The sequence below is a fragment of the Equus quagga genome, chromosome 11 (genome assembly GCF_021613505.1).
Source record: "Equus quagga isolate Etosha38 chromosome 11, UCLA_HA_Equagga_1.0, whole genome shotgun sequence".
Taxonomy (NCBI): Eukaryota; Metazoa; Chordata; class Mammalia; order Perissodactyla; family Equidae; genus Equus; species Equus quagga.
In genome coordinates, this window is record NC_060277.1 from 65581777 (window position 1) to 65607386 (window position 25610).

A 25610-nucleotide genomic window follows, 5' to 3' on the forward strand; every position below is an offset into this window, starting at 1 on the left:
GCTGGAACGACCCACAACTAAAAATACACAACTATGTACCAGGGGGCTTTGGGGAGAAAAAGGAAAAATAAAATCTTTTAAAAAAAAAAAAAAAGGAGAGGCGCTCGAACCACTCGCAGATCCCTGGCCCGGGCCCCTGGGTGGATAGTGGCTGGTGCTGCCATACCTCCATCTTCCATGACCGAGTTTAAATCAGTATTTGTGTTAAGAGCTTTTATAAAATTATCATGTATGATGGGGCCAGCCCGGTGGCGCAGCTTCGGCAGCCCAGGGTTCACCAGTTCAGATCCTGGGTGCAGACATGGCACCACTTGGCAAGCTATGCTGTGGTGGGCGTCCCACATATAAAGTAGAGAAAGATGGGCACGGATGTTAGCTCAGGGCCAGTCTTCCTCAGCAAAAAGAGGAAGATTGGCGGCAGATGTTAGCTCAGGGCTAATCTTCCTCAAAAAAAGAAATTATCATGTGTGTTTTTAAATCATTTCTGTCTATTAATGTCAGTGGGTATTTCTCATATAGTGAGGCTCTCTTTTTTATGACATGACCTTGTTTTTAATAGAGGCATTCCTGTTTTGGTGATTAATGTAATGACCTTTTATAAAAATAAACAGGAGCTTCTTCAGGAGGAGACACGCCAGAAACTGAACCTGAGCGGTCGGATTCGGCAGCTAGAAGAGGAGAAGAACAGTCTGCAGGAGCAGCAGGAAGAGGAGGAGGAGGCCAGGAAGAACTTGGAAAAACAAGTGTTGGCCCTGCAGTCCCAGGTGTGTGTGTCCTCTTAGGAAGCTGTGGTGGCCTAGATGGGTGTATTTAGCAGCTAATGTCCCTGCTCCGCTGGATTGTTTCAGTCCATTTGGGACAGTTAATTAGGTTGTACTAAATTAAGCCCGTTAAGTATTTTTCCCTTGACCCAGCCAAAAGCTGATACTATGCTGGTCCTAATGTCGGACGCATTTAAAACGAAGATATAGGACTGTGTCACCTATGTAAGGGTTGAACCCAATCATCATGTTATAGATTATTAACTAAGAAATTGTTACAATCTAAGATTCATTTGTTTAAAATCACATAGTATTGATTTATAATACTATTTCTTCTCTCAAAATAATTAAATACAAGTTTTTTCTTTATTCTTTAAATGTAAAAGCCAACTGGGTTCTTTAATACTGATCTTTTTTTTCTTTACATAAAACCTAGTTGACCGATACCAAGAAGAAAGTAGATGATGACTTGGGAACAATTGAAAGTTTGGAGGAAGCCAAAAAGAAGCTTCTTAAAGACGTGGAGGCCTTGAGCCAGCGCCTGGAGGAAAAGGCTTTGGCCTATGACAAGCTGGAGAAGACCAAGAACCGCCTCCAGCAGGAGCTGGACGACCTGATGGTCGACCTGGACCATCAGCGCCAGATCGTCTCCAACTTGGAGAAGAAGCAGAAGAAGTTCGATCAGGTGGGTTCTCAACATTCCTGTCTCCCAGACTCCAGGACCAGTGCCACACGTTGTTTCCTTCTGGCAAAGCTCTCGCTTTTGTTGTTTTGATTTAAAATAATCTTTCCTTATTTAAAAGTAGTACATATTTATAGCAAAATTGTAAAAAGTCGAAAAGCTAAAAGGAATTAAAGAACACCCATAATCTCATAGTAGTATTCTTAGCAATAAGTCAGACACGTAGTGAATGAGACAAGTTTATGTTGCTAAAAATCGTTTTTAATATTTCCTGCTGCCATTCCATATAGCTGTTAGCAGAAGAAAAGAACATCTCTGCTCGCTATGCGGAAGAACGAGACCGTGCTGAAGCAGAGGCCAGAGAGAAGGAAACCAAGGCCCTGTCCCTGGCCCGGGCCCTGGAGGAGGCCCTGGAGGCCAAAGAAGAGTTTGAGAGGCAGAACAAGCAGCTGCGGGCAGACATGGAGGACTTGATGAGCTCCAAGGATGACGTGGGGAAGAATGTGCGTGTCCCTGGGGACGGGTGCCTTCAGAAGGGGAGCAGGCGGCTCCTCAGGAGTGCCTGAAGGACCTGGGGATGCCTAGCCCACCAGCGAAGTAGTCTAGGAGTGTCTTGGCTTGTGTGTAAATGGGGGATTAAAGTCTTCTGGGATAAGCTGTCAGGTTTTCCGCGGTCTGTTCTCGGCTATCTGTGCCGGAGCTGGGCTTGGAGTTCTTGTAGCAGCACTGACAGTGGTGAAGCTTTGTTTATTCTTGTCACTTTCACGGGTCTGCTCTGTCCTAACCTGCATCCTGGCAAGGGACCTTTAAAGAAAAGATTTCGTTGTTCCTGAGTCACACGTAGTTAGCAAACACAAGTACCACAAGGTCCCCTCAGATGAGGGGTCGTGGGATCTGTCTCCAGCACGGAGTGGGGAACCTGGAGAGGAGCTAGGTGGGGGCTGCAGCTCTGTCTGACCTGGGTCTTCCCACTGAGGCCTCATTGTTTTCTCTGAAGGCTTCAAGCACTTTGGGGGCTTATTCACAGTCTGGAAGTTTCTGTGACACTGTTCATCCTTCCACTGCACACATCTTCCACAAGGCCTGCGATGACTTTCATTACCCTATGCCTCTCCTTTAGTATATTGAGATGTTGAGGGTAGTGAAACAAGCCCAGGCCTGGAGTCAAAGATGAGGTTCGGGGCTGGGCTCTTCCACCAGCTTCCATTCTGCCCAGGGGAAGCCACCTCACCTCTCCAAGCCTGTTTCCTCACCTGTCATATGGACATTATATTTGCATAAAGCTACTGCAGATGTGCTTTGAAAAGCATAAAGTCTCATTTTCATAGACTGTAGGCCCTCTGGCCACATCATTAGGGAAGGAGGTCTGTCCTACCTTCCTGCTGGGTCTCCTACAACCTACTGCCCAGGGGAACAGCTTCATGGACAAGAAGGGGCCACCTAGAGGAGAAACGGCCCTGGTTGCATAGTAAAATGCAGAGCGGAGAACTCCACAGGTGATTCCATTTTCTTGTTCCTATATTAGTTTTCTCTAGAATAATCAAGTCACACATTCATTCCATGAACATTTCTTTGTGCCTATGAAGTACCAGACATTGCTAACAAACACAGGTCCTCCTGTGTCATACGTCTCCTCCTGCTCACCTGAGAGAACTGACATGGCCATGAACCCCAAAGAGGGTACCTAATAGCACCCACACATGCCTGCCTGAGGGTTGCCATGGAGATCAAATGAGACTTGAGGTGGAAGTGCTCAGCACAGTGCTTGGCACAGAGAACTGGGTAAATGTTTCTGGTGGGGCTCTTTGTCCAGACAAAGGCCTGGCCTCCTTTTAGCTGCACCCTGCAGGCCTAGCACACCTTAATGTTTACAAATTTACACATGTGCGTTTTCAGTACGAACCTTCTTTTCCACAGCAAGAAAGGATGTACTGTAGTACCTATTACACACAGACGGCAGGCAAATGGCCAATCAACAGACAAGTTCCTCTGACTCCATGCTCTTTTCATTGTTCTTAATGATTGCAGAGCACATGTGAGTAAGGAAATCAATACTGTCATTTAAATGGCATACTCAGAATGAGGACCAGCAGCGGCCATAGAGGGGAAGGGAAGGATGTGTGTGATGTGTCAGGAGGCTGGCCCAGGGCTGACCAGAGGGGCCAGTATGCTGTGTGCAGGCCTATGAAACAGGAAGACTGCTGTTCTTGCTCGTGCCTCTGCCAAAGGTCAACTCTTTCCTGATGCTTCCTGTGGTTTAGGTTCATGAACTTGAAAAATCCAAACGAGCCCTAGAGCAGCAAGTGGAGGAAATGAGGACCCAGCTGGAGGAGCTGGAAGATGAACTCCAGGCTACAGAAGATGCCAAGCTTCGCCTGGAGGTCAACATGCAGGCCATGAAGGCCCAGTTTGAGAGGGACCTGCAAACCAGAGATGAGCAGAATGAGGAAAAGAAGCGGCTGCTGATTAAACAGGTAGGTCGAAGGAAGTGTGGCCTCCGGAACAAGAACTTGCTCGTTCTGAAAGCTCAGCTTTGAGTCAATATCCTTTTCGTTCACATTAGAACACATTATCTGGAGTAAAATTAATTTATTTGGTCAGTTGATAATTTTATTCTTGAAAATTTAATATAATTGGTTTTGGTTTCCTATTTCGCAGACAATATGATTGCTGCTTACAGCCAGGAGACTTACCATCAATTAAAAATCCCTCAGTGGAATCTCAAAGGAATATGTAGTTAGGTTCAAGCTCTGTGAGTCTTAAAACTGTGGGTACAGGAAAGAATCAGTGTGCACCTGACAAGGTGATTCAGCATATTTCTGAAGTTCACATCACATGTCCTCATTAAACCTTTCTTTAAAGGAAAATAAACAGATATTTACATTTTTTTATTTTAAAAAATTGCTAGGCACTTATGATTTGTATACTTTTATGGATGTGTGTTAAACTTGTAATTTAAAAGTTTGCTTTAAAAATTAATTATGGGTGTTTTCACAGTTCCTTGGAGTTCACAGTATCAAGTCTTAGATCTGGGATATATTTAATTTTGTTTTATTTCCTTACTTTTATTCCACTAATATATATTATATTAGTCACTTATTGCTAGATAGCAGATTACCTCAAACTTAGTGACGTAAAACAACACTTAAAAGCTCACAGTTCCTGTGGGTCGAGATTTCTGACTTGGCTCAGCGGCTGCACCATCTGAAGGCCTGACTGGGGCTGGAGGATCCACATCCAAGCTGCCTCCCCCAGATGGTGCTGGCCCGAGACCTCAGCACCTCCCTGTGGGCCTCTCCACAGGCTGCTTGAGTGTCCCCAGAGGAAACTTCCCCAAGAAGCTGTCTCATGTCTTTGAGTTTTGTTGTACCACCTAGACTATGAGCTTGCCATCAGGGACTCTCCCTCTACATTCCCTCGTAGCGGTCAGTGGAAGTGGTTTGTGCCACATGGTGGTGTTTAAAGATCTCTTTGAACAAAATTCAGCTACTGTGGTTTTCTGTTAACAACTGCGCAGTAACAGAGAGCACCTCTACAGAGTAGCCAGAGCCCTCATGACAGGCTGTCTGTTCTCTGGGAGGAGAGAGAACATACTAGGGTATGACCAGGCATAACCTAGTACCATCCATCAGGTGCGGGAACTCGAGGCGGAGCTGGAGGACGAGCGGAAACAGCGGGCACTTGCTGTTGCTTCAAAGAAGAAAATGGAAATAGACCTGAAGGACCTGGAAGCTCAAATTGAGGCTGCAAACAAAGCTAGGGATGAGGTGATCAAGCAGCTTCGCAAACTTCAGGTATGTGCAGCCAGACATCAGTCTCTGCTGGTGTCATCTGGCCCTACTGAGATCAAGCACGATGTGACTGGTGAAACTGGGGAGAAAAGCTCTGTGCAGGGCCCAGCCTGTCATCCTACCACCGATCTCAGGGCTGAGCCACCACCACACCAGAGAGCACAGTGGGGCTGTCACCTTTGGCTGTGGGTTGGGGCAGCAGGCCATAAAGATAGCACGTGTACCTCCACTGTCTACAGGATGCGCTTGGCTCCACTTAGCGAAACCTGGACAGAGCTGGGGTGGAGTCACCCGGGTGGAGCATCCACCAGGGAGCATGCTCTTGAGGCTCTGAACAGCCTCTGGTGATGCTTAACTAAACATGCAGCCACCTCTGGGTCACCTGAGAGGAACGTGGCACCTCCTTTAGTTCTGTGAGTCTGATTTAATCATCACATTTGCTGATTTAATCACCACAGAGAGGGCAGGTAGTGGGCCCTCTCATATACTACTGATGGGAGCATAAATAGGCACAGCTTCTCTGGGGGGACGTTTGTCAGTTATGACAAAAGCTTTAGGAAATTTCCATTCCTTTGACTTTGGTGATTCCACATCTTGAGACTTTATTCTAACAATATAAAGATGAGAAGAAATAGTTGTATACAGAGATCATAACTTAAGTGTTATTTATGCTAGCAAACACGGAAACAACCTAAATGTAAGTGGACTGCCAGCCATTTACATGATGGGGATTATGCAATGACAGCAGGGCTTGAATGAATAAAGGAAAGTACAGTGTAGGGCAACTCGGTTTGTAACTGTACACATGTCTGTGCACAGATTTTTGTATATAGACATGTAGACGTACATACTTAGAAAAAAGTTTAGAAGGAAAAGTCATCTATGGATAATAGATTTATGAGTAACTTATTTGCTTCCATAAAGTCAGTTTAAAAAACTAAATACAAAGATTTTTGTTTTGACTAGCTAATTGCAAGGGTTATTAAGCTAATTACAAAGAATATAGATTACATTACTATGATTTTATTTAACAGCTTTCTTGAAATGTAATTCATAGACAATACAGTTCATCTATTTAAAGTGTTTTCAGTGTTTTTGTATATTCGTAGGGTTGTACAACCATCACCACTAACTAACTTTGGACACTTTGGTTCCCCCTAAAAGAAACCCTGTCCCCATTAGCTGTCGCTCCCCATTCCCCACTATCTCTGCCACATCTAGCACCAATCAACCACTAACTTGTGTCTCCGTGGAGTTGCCTATGCTGGACATTTCATATAAATGGATTAATACAATATATGGTCTTTTGTGACTGGCTTTTTTCACTTAACATAATGTTTTCAAGATTCATTCATGGTGTAGCATGAATAAGTACTTCATTCCTTTTTATTAGCAAATACTATTCCATTTTATGGCTATAGCACATTTTATTAATCCATGCACCATGGATTTATTAATCCATGTTGATGAACATTTGGGTTATTTCCTCTTTTTGACTACTATGAATAATGTTGCTATAAACATTCACATATATTTGTGTAGACATGTGCTTTCCAATTTTCTTGGGTATATACCTATCAATAGAATTGCTAGGTTATATGATAACTGTTTAACTTTGTGGAACTGCCCAACCTTTGCACAGCAACTGTACTGTTTACATTCCCACCAGCTATGCATGAGGGTTCCAATTTGTCTACATCCTCCCCAGCACTTGCTATTGTCCATCTTTTAATTAGAGCCATCCCAGTGGGTATCAAGTGGTATCTCATTGTAGTTTTGATTTGCATTTCCCTAATGACTAAGGATATCGAACATCTTTTCACGTGGTTATTGGCCATTATCTTGTTTGGAAAAAGTGTCTTTCATTCCTCTGCTCATCTTTTTAATTGAGTTGTCTATGAACAACTTTTTATTGAATTGCACCAGTTCTGTATATATTCTGGATATGAGTTTCTTATGAGATACATGATCTCCAGATATTTTCTTCCATTTTCTAGGTTGTCTGTTCACTTACTTGATGGTATTGTTTGCAGCACAAATGTTTTTCATTTTGATGGAATCTAGTTTATTTTTTCTTTTGTTTGTTGTACTTTTTGTTATCTCATATATGGAACCACTGCCTAATCTGAGGTCACAGAGATTTACTCCTATGTTTTCTCCTAAGTGTTTTGTACTTTTAGCTCTTACTTTTAAGTTTTTTATCCATTTTGAGTTATTTTTGTTATATGGTTTGAGGTATAGATCCAGCTCCATTTTTTTGGATATGGATATCTAGTTGTCCCAAAACATTTGTTGAAAAGACTATTCTTCCCCCCCCTTGAATTGTCTTGGCAACTTTGTCTAAAATCAACTCACCATAGACTTATGTGTTTATTTCTGAACTTTCAGTTCTATTCCCTTGATCTGTGTCTGTCCTTATGCCAGTACCACACAGTCTTGATTACTGTAGCTTTGTAGTAAGTTTTGAAATTGAGAAGTGGAACTTCTCCAACTTTCTTCTTATTTTTCAGTTTTTCTGGATATTCTGTGTTCCTTGTAATTCCATATGAACTTTAGGATCAATTTGTCAATTTCTGCAACAGCAGCAACAAAAAGCCAGCTTGGGTTTTGATACTGTGTTGACTCCGTAGATCAATTGTGGGAGTGTTGCCTCTTAACAATATTAAGTCTTCCTGATCCGTGAACATGGTTATCTTTCCATTTATTCAGATATTCTTTAATTTTTTTCAATGATGTTTTGTAGTTTTTAGTATATAAATCTTGCACATGTTTTGTTAAATTTATGCCTATTTTATTTTTCATGCTATTATAAATGTAGTTGTGTTCTTAATTTTTAGACTCTTCAAAGTATACAGAAATACAGTTGGTTTTTATATATTTTGATCTTGTATCCCGCAACCTTGCTGAACTCGTTTATTAGTCCTAATGGCTTTTTAGTAGATTCCTTAAGATTTTGTATATATATTAGGTCATATCATCTGCAAATCAAGCTAGTTTTACTTCTTCCTTTCCAATCTAGATATCTTTTATTTCTTTGTCTTGGCCTAATTGCCTTGACTAGAATCTCCGTTACAATGTTCAATAGAAGTGGCAAGATCAGACATCCTTGTCTTGTTGCTGATCTTGGGGAAGCATTTGGTATTTAACCATTAATATTAGCTGTCAATTTTTCATTGATGCCCTTAATCAGGGTTGAAGAAGTTTCCTTCTATTCATGGTTTATTGAGTATTTTTATACTGAAAAGGTGTTTGATTTTGTCAAATTCTGCTTCTGTGTTTATTGAAATGATCATATGGTTATATTAATTCAATTTTGGATGCTAGACCAACCTTGCATTTCTCAGATAAATCTCACTTGTTCTGGTGTGTAATACTTTCTATATGTTGCTGGATTCAGTTTGCTACTATTTTGTTGAGGATTTCTGCATCTATATGTTGGTCTGAATGTTTTCTTTCCTTGTGCTATCTTTGTCATTTCCACATACTTTTGTATCTACGATGAATGTATATTACTTTTATAATCTGGAAAAAATAACATGTTTAAAAACTAAGAATGAAAACTACCCCCACACCTTCTCCCTGTTTAATCTCAGGCTCAGATGAAGGATTACCAGCGCGAGTTGGAAGAAGCCCGTGCATCCCGGGATGAGATTTTCGCTCAGTCTAAGGAGAGTGAAAAGAAGCTGAAGAGTCTGGAAGCAGAAATCCTTCAGTTGCAGGAGGTTTGTTTACTTTTTCATCTGTTTGTTCAACAATTATTTACCCTTCAAATTTCTCCAAGATCAGATAAGTATAATATCTTTGTATCCTAGTGTAATTGTACTCTTCATTTTTAATATGGTATTGGACCATCTTACTGCTTCAGTTCATCAAGCAAAGCGGCCACACTCTTACACCACTCATCTGTGTTCCTCCTCCTGGCAAAAGGCAGAGGAGCTGATGAGTAACTTTTCAAGCCACTTTCCAGGCCTTTTTCTCATGTGTAGGAAAAGGGAGTGATGTTTATTCACTGCTGGTAAGCATCAGGATCATTTAACTCTGACCTTAGTGATCTAAGATTGCCTTGTTTTACACAGAGGCACTATCTGATACTTAAAGGGAGAGAAGTATGTTTCATTGAATTCCTAAGGGAATCATGTTGTAATCAATTATTCTTTCGCTCACCTCTTTCACAAGTTCTCATGGAGAGGGACTCACGAAGGGTTACGTGCAGCATGGAATTGTATCAGTGCAAGGCACACTGGAATACATGTATTTCTTTTTTTCTTCCTAAACCGCTTTATTAGGTATAATTGAAATAGAAAGAACTGCACATATTTAATGTGTACATAAACTTCTGTATTAATAAAGGATGATCAAAAGTTTATTCAAACTTGGAAAGATAAGAGCAACTTAACTTGAAATGTTAATATCAGTTAAAATGAACAAACCCCCAATAGAAACACCTAGAAACGCTGGATAAAATGTTACCAAAGACAATGACGAACGCGAAGTTGAGCTTACAAGAAAGAAAAGGAAACTTTAGGTGTCAGGAATAAAGAAGGAGCTAAAAACCAGATCAGTAACCACTGAGCAGATCCTGAGATGACCCTGAGAGCCAGCTTTTGGGTTTCATCCTTGTTTTCTCTCTCACTGATTTTTGCTTGTCTTCGTTTCACTTGGATTTTTTTTTTTGGATTTCTTGAGTTAGACACTTAACTCATTAATTTTCAGGCTTTCCTCTTGTCTAATATATTCATAGAACACTATAAATTCCTAAGTACTCTTTTTACTGTATCCCACAAAATTTGATATGGCATGCTTTTGCTATTTAATTCTAAATTTTTCTAATTTCTGTCATGGTTTCTTCTTTATCTCATGAGTGATTTTAAAATGTTTAAATTTCCAAATGTACATTTGTTTATTTTATTTAATTGATTTCTAGTTTTATTGCATTGTGGTTGAAGAATGTGGAGAGCAGAGCAGCTCTAGGGCCTAGAACGTGGTCAGTCTTTATAAATGTTCCATGCATGCTTAAAAAGAATCTGTGTTCATCAGTGGAGCAGAATGTCCAAGATCTATGTAGTTCATCATAGAGTTGATCAGTGACATCCCCACAGGTGATGAGGCCCTGGAAGCCTGCCTCCTGGAGTGCTCCTGGGATGTTGCCTAAGTACCACGTACTCCCTGCAGCTGGGCGCTCTGTTTTTTCAGAAAGCTGAAAGTATTAATTTCAGACCTTCAGGGGAGGGATCATTGCATTGAGGAGGAGAGACTGATCTGGAACGCTAGCCCTGCCCTTTCTTCTCTTCTCTGTTTTTCCTTCCCTCAGACGCCTTTGTTCATCTGGCTTATTATAGGCCCCAGAGTCCTCTCCTTTCTCCCCTCAGGCCCTCAGCCTGCCTGCAGCACACTCAGCCACTGGACAGGAGCCCTTGCTGGGCCCAAGAGGATGGAATACCAGAGGCCAGATGGTAGAGCTGATGCTTACGCTGCATTTGTTAGTCAGAGGCCCTTGGGTCAGGCCCAGAGTATTGTGCCTGCCACCGTCCCATGCTGGACTCTCACCCTGTTCCCATGTTAGGATTCTGTGTGCCTTCCAGAGGACCTGCACCCTGCACGCGCACATAAGAGGCAGGTGCGCATGCAGAGTGCGCACGCGAAGTCCTGTTAGGTAGCCAGCTCCTCAGGCGTCTGCACGTTGTGTTCTTGCCAAATGTGGCATCTTTCGGCAGGGGCAGCTGGTGGGAAGAGGCCCCGGACAGACAGAACCCTGAGTTTCTGTTGCTGACAAACCTTGGGACGTTGGGCAAGTCACTATTCCAAGTGGGCCTCAGTTTCCTCATCCATAAAATAAGGGAGGTCATGCTGCTCTCAACTTGTGAGAATATGATCTCAGTCTTTACTCCGTTGGGGTGAGAAATGTGCCCTGAATCTTTCCTGTGGCAAATCTTCTTTCAAAGGAAATTTGTAGAAAAGCAGCCATCAGGCAGGTCTTCATCCAGAGAGCTGGTGGGCACAGGGCCATCCCCCTGCCCTGCCCAGTTCTCCGAGCATCCTCTACAGAACCGCAGCAGCCTGGTCAGCCGGGGCTCCCATCGTCTCTGCTCACTGCAGAGGCCCAGCTCTCCAAAGCACTGAGCTCCCGAGGCCGCCCTCACCCACCCTCTCCCCTCTGAGCTGGGTCCTTGTTGCACTGCACAACTGCCTTGTTTTCTGGTGCCTTGATACTCAGTGTTTGTCCAGCTGGTGCACTTGATCTCCAAACTATAGCCCTTGTATGTATACGTGAAAGATACTTCAAGACCATGAATTGCTGTAGTGCTCGGTTTGCATAAAGTTTATGTTCAGGTTATGGTTAAGAAACAGCAACTTTCTAAGGCATGGAGCTGCCTCTTACATTGAAAGTGACAGTAAAAGCCCTTACAAAGACTAGGACTTCCCTCCGTGGACATTTTTGTATAAAGACGTTGACATAGCACAGCACTTGGCTGACCTGCACCCAAACAGATTCTCTTCAGCAAACTTGCCAGCTTAGTTCCCCAACTCTGATTGCAACTTGAAGCACACACGGGGTGCCTGGAGCATGGTGGCTGCAGCCTACAGGCATTGTTAGATTTCACACTTGAGGAAACTGTTAATATCCAGAGCTTAAATCACAGTCTAAATTTATTTAGGAACTGGCCTCATCTGAGCGAGCCCGCCGACACGCTGAGCAGGAGAGAGATGAGCTGGCTGATGAGATCGCCAACAGCGCTTCTGGCAAGTGAGTCTCCTGGCAGCAGGTGGGAAGGGGCAGGCATCTCGAAATCAGTGGTGGCCCCACTGGTCCTCTCAGGCACCTGTCGTTCATTCCCCTTGGGCACACTCACTACACTGAGAAGGCCACTGAGTCATCTGGCATCTAGGAGTCAGTAGTCAGTTCGCTCATCTGTTCAAAGTCTGGAGAGATAAGCACAAGATGCTGACCCTCCACACTGCCTCGGCCACTGGCTGGTTGGGCGACCCAGGCAGGTCACACGCCCCTGTGCCAGTCAATGGCCACTATAGGTGTGAAGGAAATACATTTGTAACTAACCTGGTTTCCGAAGACTGCACAGCCTTGCAGTGCACATCTTCACTTTCAAATTCATTAGGTTTGGCAAGCAGATTCCTTAGACCTACCTTTCTCTGAATGCATTTTTCATTAAAAGTCATCTTTTTTCCAGTTAAGAAGTTGCTTTCCCCATTTAATTAGCATACTGAAGATTCCTCATGGTCATCTTCTAGCATGCCATGATAAGGAGTGGGGCTTTTCTCTCAACGCACTGAAACACCTTTATAGTTTAAGCTAGGGAACGATCCTGGCAAGTCAGGATCTTTTTGCACTTCTGAAAGCTGACGCTGGCTGCGTGTGTGGAGAACAGATGGAGAGGCAGCAGGGACATCAGTGGAAGGCTGCCACAGTGGTCCAGGCGAGAGATGATGAGACCTGGACTTGGGTGCAGGCGTGGGGTTGGAGAGAAGTGGGTGGCATGTTTAGAAGTGTAATCACTAGGATTGGTTGACAGACTGGGGGATGGGTACAGGGGAAGGAGAAAAATCAAGACGGATGCTCAGTTTCTAGCAGCAGGGTGGGTGGAGGAGCCCCCCCCTGAGTTTCCCCCTGTTGTGTAGGCCTCGTATTGAGCTGTCTCCTCCTCGCCCTGGCCAGGTCTGCTCTGCTGGATGAGAAGCGGCGTCTGGAGGCACGAATCGCACAGCTGGAGGAGGAGCTTGAAGAGGAGCAGAGCAACATGGAGCTGCTCAACGACCGCTTCCGCAAGACCACGCTGCAGGTGGCCCACGCAGCAGCCCCGACCTGGGAAGGGCTGTGCGGCCCCTCTGGCACGAGTGACTAAACTTGTCTCTCTTCCCCAGGTGGACACACTGAATGCAGAACTAGCAGCCGAGCGCAGTGCAGCCCAGAAGAGCGACAATGCGCGCCAGCAGCTGGAGCGGCAGAACAAGGAGCTGAAGGCCAAGCTGCAGGAGCTAGAGGGTGCCGTCAAGTCCAAGTTCAAGGCCACCATCTCGGCCCTGGAAGCCAAGATTGGGCAGCTGGAGGAGCAGCTTGAGCAGGAAGCCAAGTAAGGTTTTTGCGGCCGTAAACCAAAACTTATTGTCTCTGCTACAGCCCAGGTCCAGGCTCGGCCTGTGAGTCAGAGACAAGACACACTCCCCTTGCCCTGTGGGAGCTCCCATGGCCTGGGAAGAGGTGACAAGGACACCCGTAACCAGAGTGGAAGACAGAAGGTGGTGTGAACCCTCAGGGAAGCCTGGCTCACTGGTCAGCTCTTCCTGGACTCAGCTGAGGGCTAATCATACTGAGCCCCATGGCTTCCTAGGTGCCATAGTTTATATCTCTACCCAAAGTTGATTTCCCAAGTTGGTGGCATCATGTGAAATGCTACAATTTGTTGGCAGAGAAGAAAAGCAATGACAAAAATAAAAGCTTTCCTTCTCCCATAGGCAGATTGCTTAAGAGTTTCCATTCTGTTGTAGTAAACCATTCTGAAATTAATGAGGAACTGCACAATACGGTACATCTCTTGGCAGGCATTTACAAAGCAATCAGAGTCACAGACTCATAGACTGCCAGAGAGCAGACCCTCACATTCACCCACTTGTTGGGGAGCTTGGGGCCCAGAACTGCAGAGCCCATGCACAGAGCACATCCTCCCTGCGCAGCCTCCTGCACCTCCCACTCCGCTCTTTGGGCTCCACTACACTCACATGAAACAATGAAGGGCTTGTTTGCTGTTATTGTAATTAACATCACTCGCCCTTTCAGCTGACTCCATCTGACTCCATCAGCTATCCATTTTTACATAACATTTGTTGAGGAACAAAAGAACTTTTTCTATTTTCCATGGAGCTCTCCAAATAAGTTACCTCTCCTCCTTATGGGACAATATAGGCCTGTCTAGAAACATGGTGATTTGTTTGACTTCTAACTCAAGAATGTGGGTGGATTTTTAATTTGTTTTTCAATGTTAGCTGCTATAGCCCCTAGCATCATAGTAGGTAGTCAGTAATTCTGAATTGAAACAGTCACTTAATAAATTGGGTCTTTGTTTTGTTTTGTTTTCCAGGCTAAAAGTTTAAGTGATTAGAATAATCAGCTAAAGTTTTTGTCTTCAAAAAAAGTCTGCACTCAATATGAGTGACAGGTAACTTGTATGGAACATTTAATCTTCAGAGGAGCATTGAATAAAGTGATTAATATCTACATGCAAAGGAATAATGTGCTTTCTGTACCCATCAGCATTAGAATGCATTGAAGGCAATCCATATTTTGACCAGAAGGGAGAAGTTTCTGGGCCATATTAATGATGACGTTTTTCTGGTCGGAGAGGTCCTTGAAAGCCCCCCAACATATGTTATCTTCCAGAGAAAAGGACTTTAAAAAATACATTCCCCATTCAAACTACCATTTCAAGAACTGCAAAAACTAGTGTATTGATCATTTTCACAGGGAACGAGCAGCTGCCAACAAACTAGTCCGTCGTACCGAGAAGAAGCTGAAGGAAATCTTCATGCAGGTTGAAGATGAACGTCGACATGCAGATCAGTATAAAGAACAGGTAAGGGAAGAAAACAGGGCAGGATGAACGTGTCTTCCACTTCAGAAATGCTTTAGCAAGGAGAGTGACGCCCAGTAAGCCAAGTGTTACCATTTGACGAGCTAAATTAAGAAAACACTATTTGAAACTCTTAATTCTGATATTTCAGCAGACATGCTGTTCCTTGTTCCCGCCAGGCACTCGTGGGTGCTGGGGGTACAGAAGTGATTAGGACACGGCCCCGGCCCACAGGGTTCTCCCAGTGTGCCAGACACACAGAGAGGAGGGGTGGGCAAGAGCACATCAGGAGGGCTTTGAAGTATGCGGCCTGAACTTAGCCTTAACGTTATCATCTGTTTCCTCCACTGGAACGTACGCTGCACGAGTGCACAGATTTCTTCCTGTTTCACTGTCATCTCTTGAATGCCTAGAACACTTCCTGGGCATAGTTGGCAGTCACTGACTGTTGGCTGGATGGAGGGGTGAGGGCAGGAGATGTTGACTAGAAAACAAATGTACTGCCTGCCGGACCCGAGTGGCCTTCCTTGTCAGCACCCAGGCATTCTTCTAAGTATCAAGGGACTGTCTTAACAGGACTCTGACCTGTGGTCAGGTCTGCAGTGACCGCAGCCTGGGTGGCTGTGCTCTCCCACCGCTCTCTCCCCTCGGCCATGATGAGATTTGCTGCTGCAGACGCTGAGAGGGAAGGTGGACAGAGCTGGGGATTCCCCTGCCTTCAGCCCACACTCTTCCCTTTTCTTCCCCTGCTCCATTCAGACACCTCGGCCTTCTCTCCCAACCCCCACCCTGAGGGCCTAGCAGCACTGAGGGCAGTTCTGGGTGGACGTGAGCTGGACCTACAGGCGCTGGCCAGTCTCTGTATGGCTCAGGAGTGAATGAACCAGTGGGGAGGCTGACTTCCCACGGTCTTCCAGAGTGGCTTTGTACTTGAATCAAAATATAACGTCTGAAACACACATACTGAAAGGACTTGTACAAGTGAATGTCCATCTCCTGGGGCTAGAGATTGTCCACATCGTTGGCTCTTCTGTATTTGGTAGAAATAGCAATTCCCTTTCACAATCCCATAGGTCACTCATGTGAAGATACTAAACTATCATTTTTCTGCAAAGCTCATGGGTGAAAATACGGGTTTAAAGTTTTTAAAAATTTCCTTTGCTCTGTAGACACGGGCTTTGCTGAGAATGGCAGGCTGACCAAAAAGGCCTTAGACTAGCGCCTAGTCTTTGTGTTTAAGTGCACACACATGTATACATGTGCCTGTGTGTGTACACACATGCGTGTGCTCACATGGCTGATGGGGCAGAGAGCTGTGCTGACACTCTCAGGGCGCGGTGGTGCTGAATCTGGATTCACCAGTTTGGTTTTGACTTGGTTCGTGTAACTTGCCCAAGATGGAGAAGGCCAACGCCAGGATGAAGCAGCTTAAACGGCAGCTGGAGGAAGCAGAAGAAGAAGCTACACGTGCCAACGCATCTCGCCGTAAACTCCAGCGGGAACTGGATGATGCCACTGAGGCCAACGAGGGCCTGAGCCGTGAGGTCAGCACTCTGAAGAACCGGCTGAGGTGAGTGACCCCACGGACTTCTGTGAGAGGCGCAGGGTCTCACAGAGTCCACACCCAAAGCTTGCAAAGACAGCCACATTTGTAGGCTTAAGTTTGACTTTTTCTGAAGTTGTTTACTTAGATTCATGTACAGCTTCTCGTTTCTGCTCTTGAATCACCTCTCCTGTGTATCCGTTCAGGATTTCTGACCTTTAGTAGATCTTGAGGAGAAGAGAAGAGGAATGGGCCCACTCATTTTCTTTGCCATTCACTAGTGGACTATGCGAATACACAGCACGAGGCTAGAGAGCCAGGTCAGGTGTCTGTGCATGTTCCGATGTCCACAGTGAGGAGAGGTCAGGATCAGGAGCTCCTCACGGGACCTGACGCCACCAGCCCTCCTCCAGTCCTCAGCTCCATGCTGGATCTGACGTGCGCCAGGGAGAGGGCAGAACACGCGAGAGCTAAAGCTCAAGTTTCTCCCCAGGACAGGTTAGCACAAGGGTCGGCAAACTGTGCCCCACGGGCCAAATGCTGTCTGTGCACTGCTTTTGTACAGCATTAAGGGTTGTAAAAAAAAAGTACAAATGTGCAACAGAGACCTTACATGGCCCAAGCGCCTGTCTGCCCTCACAGCAGTGCTGGCCCTTGGTTAGCAGGGAGAGCTTCACCGTAATCCGTCTTACTGACCGTTTCTCTCTCACAGCTGTAAGTTGAGTCAAGCCATCCACTTGAGGTGGATGAAGCGCAGGGCCTTTCCTGACCGCGCACCCACCCAAGGTCATGTGTCCTGGGGAAGGGGCAGATCTGGAAGTCTGGAGTCATATCAGGTGGTTGAACAACTTGACAGCCACGTTTTTGTGTATTTACCAACACATCTACTTTCTGTTCCCTCCAGGCGAGGTGGCCCAATCAGCTTCTCTTCAAGCCGATCTGGCCGGCGCCAGCTGCACATTGAGGGGGCCTCCCTGGAGCTGTCAGATGATGACACAGAAAGTAAAACCAGTGACGTCAATGAGACGCAACCGCCCCAGTCAGAGTAATGTCATGGGAGGCCAGTGGAGGCGATACAGTGGGACATGCAGGAACTCACGCCGTGCCAGCCTGCCTGGAGGCCTCCTACAGATTTAGGAAATTGGCAAGCTTCGGGATTCCTTACTGAAAGATCAACTGTGTCTTAAGGCTTTCCAGCCTACACATACTGTATCCTGCTTCAGATTTAGGTACAATTGCTCCCCTTTTTATATATATACATACACAAAACACACATATTAAACAGATTGCCTCATCATTGCATCTATTTTCCATATATTCATCAAGAGACCATTTTATAATACATGTTAAGAAGAGAACCCTTTTTCAAACAAACTCCAGACCCTCGTTGCCAGTCGCTGGGTTATTGGGGCAGCCCTGTGGTTGTTGCTCAGTTGCTCTGCATGCTCTCTGTCATACAGACAGGTAACTTAGTTCTGTGTTCATGTGGCCCCTGACTCCTCAGCCACATCAAGTCTCCTAGAACATTGTGGAACCTAAACTGCACTTGTATCTCTCATTTCCTTCTAATAATGATCAACACTATTTCAGTGAGCAAACTGTGAAAGGGACTTTGGAAAGATTAGGAGGGGTGGGTTGGATTGGGGGAAGCAGCATCCATTTGGGGTTACCACGCCCATCTCCCTTAAGTTGGTGATGTCCCCACATCTCTTCAATGAACTGTCCTTGGCCAGGGCTGGTCTGCGCCTAGGATGGATAGTGGCCATGATGCAGCTGAGGCCCCTCCTGCCCCGGGTGGCAGCCGTCATGTTGACTTCTGGATGGTCTCCTGAACCCTCTGGCTTTGCCAGTGTACTCCTCCTCGCTTCAGGAGCAAGCAGCTGCAGGCCCCTAAGCAGGAGTTAGTGGAAGGCCCTCCCACGCCAGCCAGGCTTTCATGCTGACCTTGCAAATTCAGCCGCTGCTTTGAGCCCAAAATGGGAATATTGGTTTTGTGTCCGAGACTTGTTCCAAGTTTGTCAGTGAGGTTTACCGCACCTCAAGAATGGATGCCATCTGCCTGAATGTTGACATGCCAGTGGATGTGAATCCTTTTTCATTTCTCTTTTTCCCTTCCCTTTGAACAGTATTACAGTGAACATTTAGCATTCTGTTTTTGGTTGATAGTTAAGCAAACTGACATTACAGAAAGTGCCTTAGACACTACAGTACTAAGACAATGTTCAATATATTATTTGCCTCTGTAACAATTTAATGTATTAAGTTTTGACTGTGCTTCATATCATGTACCTCTCTAGTCAAAGTGGTATTATAAACATTCAGTGACAATGAATCAGTGTTAATTATAAATCCTTGATCCTCTGCAACGTGCTTGAAAACACAAACCTTTTGGGTTAAAAGCTTTAACATCTGTTAGGAAGAATTTGTCATGTGGGTTTGGAATCTTTGATTTTTTTCCCCCTTATGAATTGTACTGGCTGTTGACCACCAGACACCTGACTGCAAATATCTTTTCTTGTATTCCCATATTTCTAGACAATGATTTTTGTAAGACAATAAATTTATTCATTATAGATATTTACGCCTGCTCTATTTACTTGGAGGAAAAAGCACCCGTTGAGAATAAACAGACCTCAATAAACAAGAATAATCATGTAAACATGGAATCTGTTTTCTCAGCTTCTGTTCTCGATTCCCCATCTGTGATCTGATTGGAGGTTGGGAGCTACACAGACTGCAAATGCAGGCAGCCAGGCCCACCTCTTCTGAGGGTGCTGCGCTCCCAGAAACTGTCAGATGATGGGCTAATTCTCTGGGCAGTCTTGGCTACAAGTCCTGTTCTCACCAGTGGCCTCACGGTGTGTAGAAGTATCTGGAAGGAAAGGGCCACTGGACTGGGGCTGGAGACTCAACTGTTACTGGAAGAAGGGAGCAATTTAGAGCCACAGGATAAAGCTTTTAGGAGGGTTTTGGTCACCAACCAATGAAGGTCCTTACCGGATTAGGGCATGTTAAGAGGTCCAAGAAGTTGCTGACTACATTTTCGGGCAGGATGTGCATTGAAAAGGCTTTGGGAAGGATTCAGTGGTGAGACCAACTAGAATGGGCTGCAGAGAAATACTTAAGGGAACACAAAATTACGTAAAGAACGCTGAGGGTTTTTATTCCGTGAGTCTCAGGTTAGGCTGGTTCCGGTGGTATAAGGTATATACCCAAGCTGTTCGGCAGTGGTGGGGACGCAAAAGATGGGCAACCATGCTCCCTTTCTCCAGAGTCACTACCCAAGAGATGGCAAGTCGTAGTCACGGTGTTTCACCTGTGTTCTCATCCTTGTTCTCAATATCTTAGTCCAGGTATTTGTGGAATTCAGAGGCTCGTTTTTCTCAAAAAGAATTCTTCTCTGCTGGCTGGTTTAACTGGTGTTAATGTCAGTTTCCCAACAACTCAGCCTATCAGGAGAATCATATAATCTACATGATTCCACAAAGATGCTAACTAGAAGGAACCCTCCTCCAGGAAACAAACCACCACTTCTGTAGCCTAAGGCAAGGTACTTCATAAAACCTTTCTTGGGTATTTAAAGCACCAGGAAGATGGTTTATGGGCTTTGAGTGTGTCAAAGACTCAAGCCAGCTAGCTTCCACCCAGCAGGAGTGTGGTCCATCGTGAGGAGGAATTCAGGCCAGACTTGAGGAAGCCTTGTCCTTCGTTGAAATGAAGTTTAGATGAGATGAGGCTCTGTTGGGTTTTAACTCGGAGCTGACATGTATACTTTAAATGCTCAGTCTGGCCTTGGTATATGATAGGCACTCCTTTTAATGCAGACATTCCAAAGAATTATTTTAAATTGCTTGGGTAAGGGTAACACACCTATTAGGCCTGACTGGCTTGAGGACATACTCCTGAAACCCTGACATCAGAAAGACTAGAGCTCTGTCACATTTCCTTTCTGTCACCAATTTTCCCCATCCCTGGAAACCTCAACTAAGATGAAGCATGAGCTGAAAGACGTAACTGTTCTCACAGCCAGCTCTCCCTATGCCTCTGGGTATAAATGACCCATGGCCCCTTCCTCCTAGAGCCAATGTTGCCAGGACACAGAGCTGTGTGGAGACTGGGGAAGAAAAGAGGTCACAGTTGTCAAATTCCAGGAAGCATCACTTCCTGCCCCACCCCCACCGCCTCAAAAAAAAAAATCAAGCCAGAAAAGGCCATAGGTTGGAATCTTAAGAAAGTAGAGAAGATGGCTCCTCTCCTCCTGGTTCCACGCAGGTCTGAGAGTGAAGCCTGTGGCTGAGACCCAAAGGGAGTCCCCATCCACAAAGGCTTCCTAGTTGTTGTCCCTCCCAGAGGGACACCAAGAGCTTTCCCAAATTCAGGGTGTTTGCTAGAATGCTATGTCCTGTGCCAGCTGTCAGGACCATACAGGGCAGTCCAGTTCCTTGTGTAGCCACCTGTCATTCGGGAATCTAGCAAATCACGTGAGGCGTCTCATATGATTCTTGTTGGAAATCTAATATGAAACTATCGATAAGGGTATATTGAGAGGATGATGCCAATTTTCAAAGACAATGTTAACTGTAATTTCAGTACCTATGTACCATATGCAGAAAGTGTGACCACGTCCTTCACCCTTACTGAGACAAGAAATTAACATTGATTCATTATGGCAGAGAGGTCTGTTTATTTTTTCAAAGTAGCCCAATAATGGACTCCATCCCCACTGACTGGATGTCACGAAGCTTATTCAAGATGTAATCTGACATAAGGAGATGATTAAACACTGGGTCTGACTGAAACATCCAAGCAGAGCGCTGCCTCCTTCCAAGTACCATACTGCCCCGACACTAAGACGCCCATGTGCTCACACGTGTAAACTCGTGCATCTCACAACTGCTGTCAGCAGGTGGCAGCTGTGGTGTGGTTGTCATTGCCTGACTCCTCCTGGTAAGGTCAATAAAGCCCAGCAGCAGATCTTGCAGATTGGGTATCAGCAGCTTAGAAGAAAATTCTGGAGCCAACAATGGAATATGCTTTTCAGAAATGCTGCATCTCCAATGCTCACCACGGCACAGAGGACGACATCGCTTGGGAAAACACGGACAACTTTGGGTCAAAACGTGGTTCAGAACGTCAGAATCAAAATGTGATGTTTTAGGACTCACATTTTCCTTTTTGTATATGAATTAAGTGTGATATGAAAATCTGTCTAAAGAAGTCTAAAAGAGCTCTTTCAATAAATATAAAAAGTCTAAATGGGAAGCATTTTCATAGTTCTAACGGGCACATTGTTCTTAATGGTTCACAAAATAAATGTGTCTTATAATGCAGTACTGTCTCCACTAGGCTGGTGCTGGGGTAGAGCTCTGGGGAATCTGTATTTTAAATTTCCCAAGTGTGACCCATGGTCATCTGGCAGGTCAGGGAGCCCCTGCCTTGTGCTACTCGCTCAAATCTTGGGACTTCTCGGCACAGGTCTTCATGCCAACTTGGGTAGTGAAAGAAACTCAGTCTCATTGCTTCAACTTTTAAAAAATGAATTTGGGGGGCCAGCCCTATGGCCTAGTGGTTGAGCTTGGCACATTCCACTTTGGCAGCCTGGGTTCAGTTCCTAGGCACAGACCTACACCATTCATTGGCGGCCATGCTGTGGGGGTGACCCACATACAAAATAGAGGAAGACTGGCATGGATGTTAGCTCAGGGAAAATCTTCCCTGGAAAAAAAAAAAAAAAGAATTTGGGCAACTTTACAGAAAAATTTAGAACCCACAAATAGTAAACTATTTGTATCTTTTTAATTTCACTTCTGATTTTTTTTTTATAAAGCTGTAATTAGCATGTTCATCTACTTTGTGTCCTTTTTCAATTGGTCATTTCCATTCCCATATATTAGCACAGCTGCACACTTATGTTTCAATAGCTCTAGGATATCTTGTTCAGCTGATAAGTCATCCTGACCATTCCTCTACCATCAGACATTTATATTATTGCTATTGAAATTGACTTTATTTGTTCTTACCAACATAGGGAAAAGTGAAGAGTTTTTATAGTTTATCATGTTGTTAGATTCAAGACTTACAAGAGAATAATTTAGTGACACCAATAATTGTAAAATTGTACCTAGTCCCCTAAATTCTAGGTGACAGTGTGATTTGGTGATTCTTTTTCCTAGTTAAAACACTTTTTTTGAACCAAAAAACAGTGGTTCTTAGCTCCATCATCTCCTGACAGGGAGCAATAGGGCTCTGAGCTAATTTGGACATCGTTCCTCTGACTGTTTATCCAAACATGTGCCAGAAAACCCACTGCCCAGGCCTGCTGGCCCAGCACCCTCCTCCAGGCCTCCACCTGCAAATCATGACCCAGGCAGGATCTCCGTACTTTATGGGGGCAGCAGTCAAATGTGGCACCTGATTACAAACACCCACAAGTAAACAAGTTAAATTTCTGCTCAGTTTGCATGCTGTTTCCCTTGGTAAAGGCTTCAGAGCTGGCAGGAAACACTAACATAACTCCTGTGGCTGCAGATGGACAGCAGGACAAAGCATGACTCCAAATCATAACCCCAGGGACATGGCACAAACCCCACTTGGTCCCCCAAAACCAGCACTGTAAGCTTTGTTGTTTGCCTCTTCACATACACTGTCTTACAAAGGAAGTCTATTATATTAATATTTACTCAAATTCTTGTTTTCCCTTAAAATTAAAAAAGGGCTACTATATTCCCATATATCATATTTTTAATAATCATGGGACCAGTTTTCAGATAAGATGTTTTAAGTTTTAGGAAATCATTTACAAAGATGCCTCCCCCCGCCCCCATTTTTAGGAAAGAATCAACTAACACCTATATTTTAAAGGCCAAGCTAGTGTTCTCAGTTTGTTTCAACATTTGGGGCAAATACACAGAGAAAAATAATCCATAAAGTACAAGCTGGAATGTAGAAAAGGCTTCTCTTAGCATCTTCTAGGCAAACAGTGAAAACAACTGAGTGCTTGGACCCATCCTCTTTCTGGCCGTCCCACTAGCAGCCAGGCTGGCTGCTCTCAGCTTCAGCCAGGCGGGACAGATCTGGCTATAGGGGCTCCCTACAGCTGTGGCTCCACCGCAGGATACCTCCCTTCCTCGGAGGGGCCAGCCGCCACCTTGACTCTCAGGAGATGCCAATGGCGTCTCTGGGACAACTTCTGAGAGAAGCAGAGTCAACACTCAACGAGTGCAGGATTGCGAGAGGAGGAAGGGTGGATGAACCATATTCCTGCTGCAAAGGCTGTGCCAGCCCCCACAGCTCACCACTGCCATGCGCTCAAAGTCGGCTCACCTCCTGGGGCACAAGACAGAGTCAAAGCCTGTGAGGCCTCAAGTTTGGAAAGCTGGAGAGTAGAGAGAAAGACACAAGCTCATTTCCAATCCCGGCTCTTCTATGAACTGGCTGTGTGAGCTCAGGCCAGTGGCTTAAACTCTGAGCCCACTTTCTCTTCTGTAAACTGAGGCGAAACCAGCTCACCCTGCTCTCAGGTCACCTATGTCTAGTTCTCACATGCCTCACTTGTGACTCAACAATCCCAGCTTTGGCTTCTGGCTCTTAGCTGGTGGAGTAGTTTCTGGCCACTCTAGACGGAAAGTGGAGCACTGACTCCTACTCTCATGCAGGAAGATGTTTCAGGAGCCAGAGATAGGAATGGATGGTGAGATGAAAATATCTGGAGGCAAGAGGCTGTCCTCCACCACCTGGAAGATCAGCCCCGTCCATGCAGGGACCCAGTTCAGGCGAGGGCTCATTCCTGAAGGTTTCCGTGAGAGCCGGGCAAACCTGGGCATCAGGCAGCCTAGGAAGAGAACCCGCTCAGAGGCAGGCGGCTGACAGGCAATCTTGAGCGAGACAGACAAACAATAGCAACCTTCATGCCAGGTAGCAAAGGCTCCACTCAACACGTACAAAGTATCATTTTGAACCAAATGATTCAAACAGAAAGCTGAAAATGAGGCCAGGGAAGTCAATGAGCTTCTTCATGGGGTCATATGCCAAGGGCTGCTGCAGCTATCAAACACCAAAACTATGTGGAGCTCTCCTCCTGAAGGGACTGGAAACAAGCCCAGCAGCATATTGCTGCCCTTTCATGGGCCTGGCCAGTCCTCTCCTGGACCCAAAGGAGTGGTGACACCCAGTGAATGACAAGTGGTCCCCTGTACCAGGGCCCCTTCCCCAGCCATCAACTGATGGAACAACAATTGACAGAACTGTCTGGATGAAATGATCCCAGGAGTATTCAGCTGGAAAGGTACTGAGAAATCACTGGGGAGCCAGCAACAGGATTCAAGACTCCAGAACGCATCCTTGCTCTAAATAGAGTAGCTCTGCTTGTCATGTTTTAGCTTTGGGAGTCCTGCCTAAACAAAGAGGTCTGCTAAATGTTTAAAGGCCCAATCTAATCCAGTCCTTCCGATGATGGCTGGGAAAGAAGCCGGGTGTTGCTGCCCATCTGTCAGAGACGCGTTTTCTTTTCAACTGCACGGCCAGCGCTGCACCCATACCACTGTCAGTGTCCCTCGGGGAATCAGCTTACAACAAAACCTCCAGGACCCTCAAGTAGAAAACATCACTGCCCACATATTAACAGACGAAAGGAATTTTTGAAAATGTATTCTACTTAAAGTTTCTCACTTAGGAATTTGATTCACTTACTTTTCATTTACTCACGGTTTTAAAACTACTAACTGCACTATTCATGCTCTTGGTCACAATCAGTGCTCAGAAGCCAAGACGCTTGTACACACCCCAGTTTACACGTTCCTCAAGCCCAGTCACTTGTGTCTTGCTACCAAACATCACTTGCTAGCATCAACCTGGGATGAGGAGAGAAGCCCAGACCCACGTAACCTGTAATCTCAGAACACCAACATGTCAAGAAAGGCAGCACAGCTGGAGAAGCAGCTCCTGGATCCACTGCGGTCACTCCGTGACTTCGCAAGCTGCCTCCCTCCGAGTCCAGGTCCTCCCTCCCAGATTCACAAGTGGGGCCTGGGCCATTCTCATGCTGTTCCTGGAAATCACCACTAAGAGGAGAAACCAGCACCAAGAATCAGCATGAGAATGCTCGCTCAGTGCAGCAGACATCTCCTGAGGCTGCCTGAATTTTCATTGCCCCATTTGACAGCTGCTGTCCATCTGCATGTCCCATGTCAGAACAGAAGCGACATTTGAACCTGGCTTTGTAACTCCAGCTCTTCTCTCACAGGATGGCAGAAA

At 45.2% G+C, this 25610-nt stretch overlaps 2 protein-coding genes across 4 annotated transcripts in view; one reads left to right on the forward strand and one right to left on the reverse strand.

Annotated features, from left to right (window-relative positions):
* The window catches only part of MYH10 (myosin heavy chain 10), a 144952-nt gene extending 126021 nt beyond the window's left edge, over positions 1–18931 (forward strand). For all 3 annotated transcript variants that reach the window (XM_046675209.1, XM_046675210.1, XM_046675208.1), the window contains exons 30-41: positions 612–764; positions 1198–1446; positions 1734–1946; positions 3705–3917; positions 5076–5237; positions 8828–8956; positions 11891–11979; positions 12907–13030; positions 13113–13321; positions 14710–14818; positions 16213–16385; positions 17263–18931. In XM_046675209.1, the coding sequence (XP_046531165.1) occupies positions 612–764; positions 1198–1446; positions 1734–1946; positions 3705–3917; positions 5076–5237; positions 8828–8956; positions 11891–11979; positions 12907–13030; positions 13113–13321; positions 14710–14818; positions 16213–16385; positions 17263–17407 (1968 nt within the window). In that variant the 3' untranslated portion in view covers positions 17408–18931. The remainder of the gene's footprint in view (positions 1–611; positions 765–1197; positions 1447–1733; positions 1947–3704; positions 3918–5075; positions 5238–8827; positions 8957–11890; positions 11980–12906; positions 13031–13112; positions 13322–14709; positions 14819–16212; positions 16386–17262) is intronic.
* Positions 18932–20606: 1675 nt separating this feature from the next.
* Positions 20607–25610, reverse strand: part of NDEL1 (nudE neurodevelopment protein 1 like 1) — a 36905-nt gene continuing 31901 nt past the window's right edge. The window contains exon 9 of the mRNA XM_046675211.1: positions 20607–21445. Coding sequence (XP_046531167.1) covers positions 21349–21445 — 97 coding nt within the window. The 3' untranslated portion in view covers positions 20607–21348. The remainder of the gene's footprint in view (positions 21446–25610) is intronic.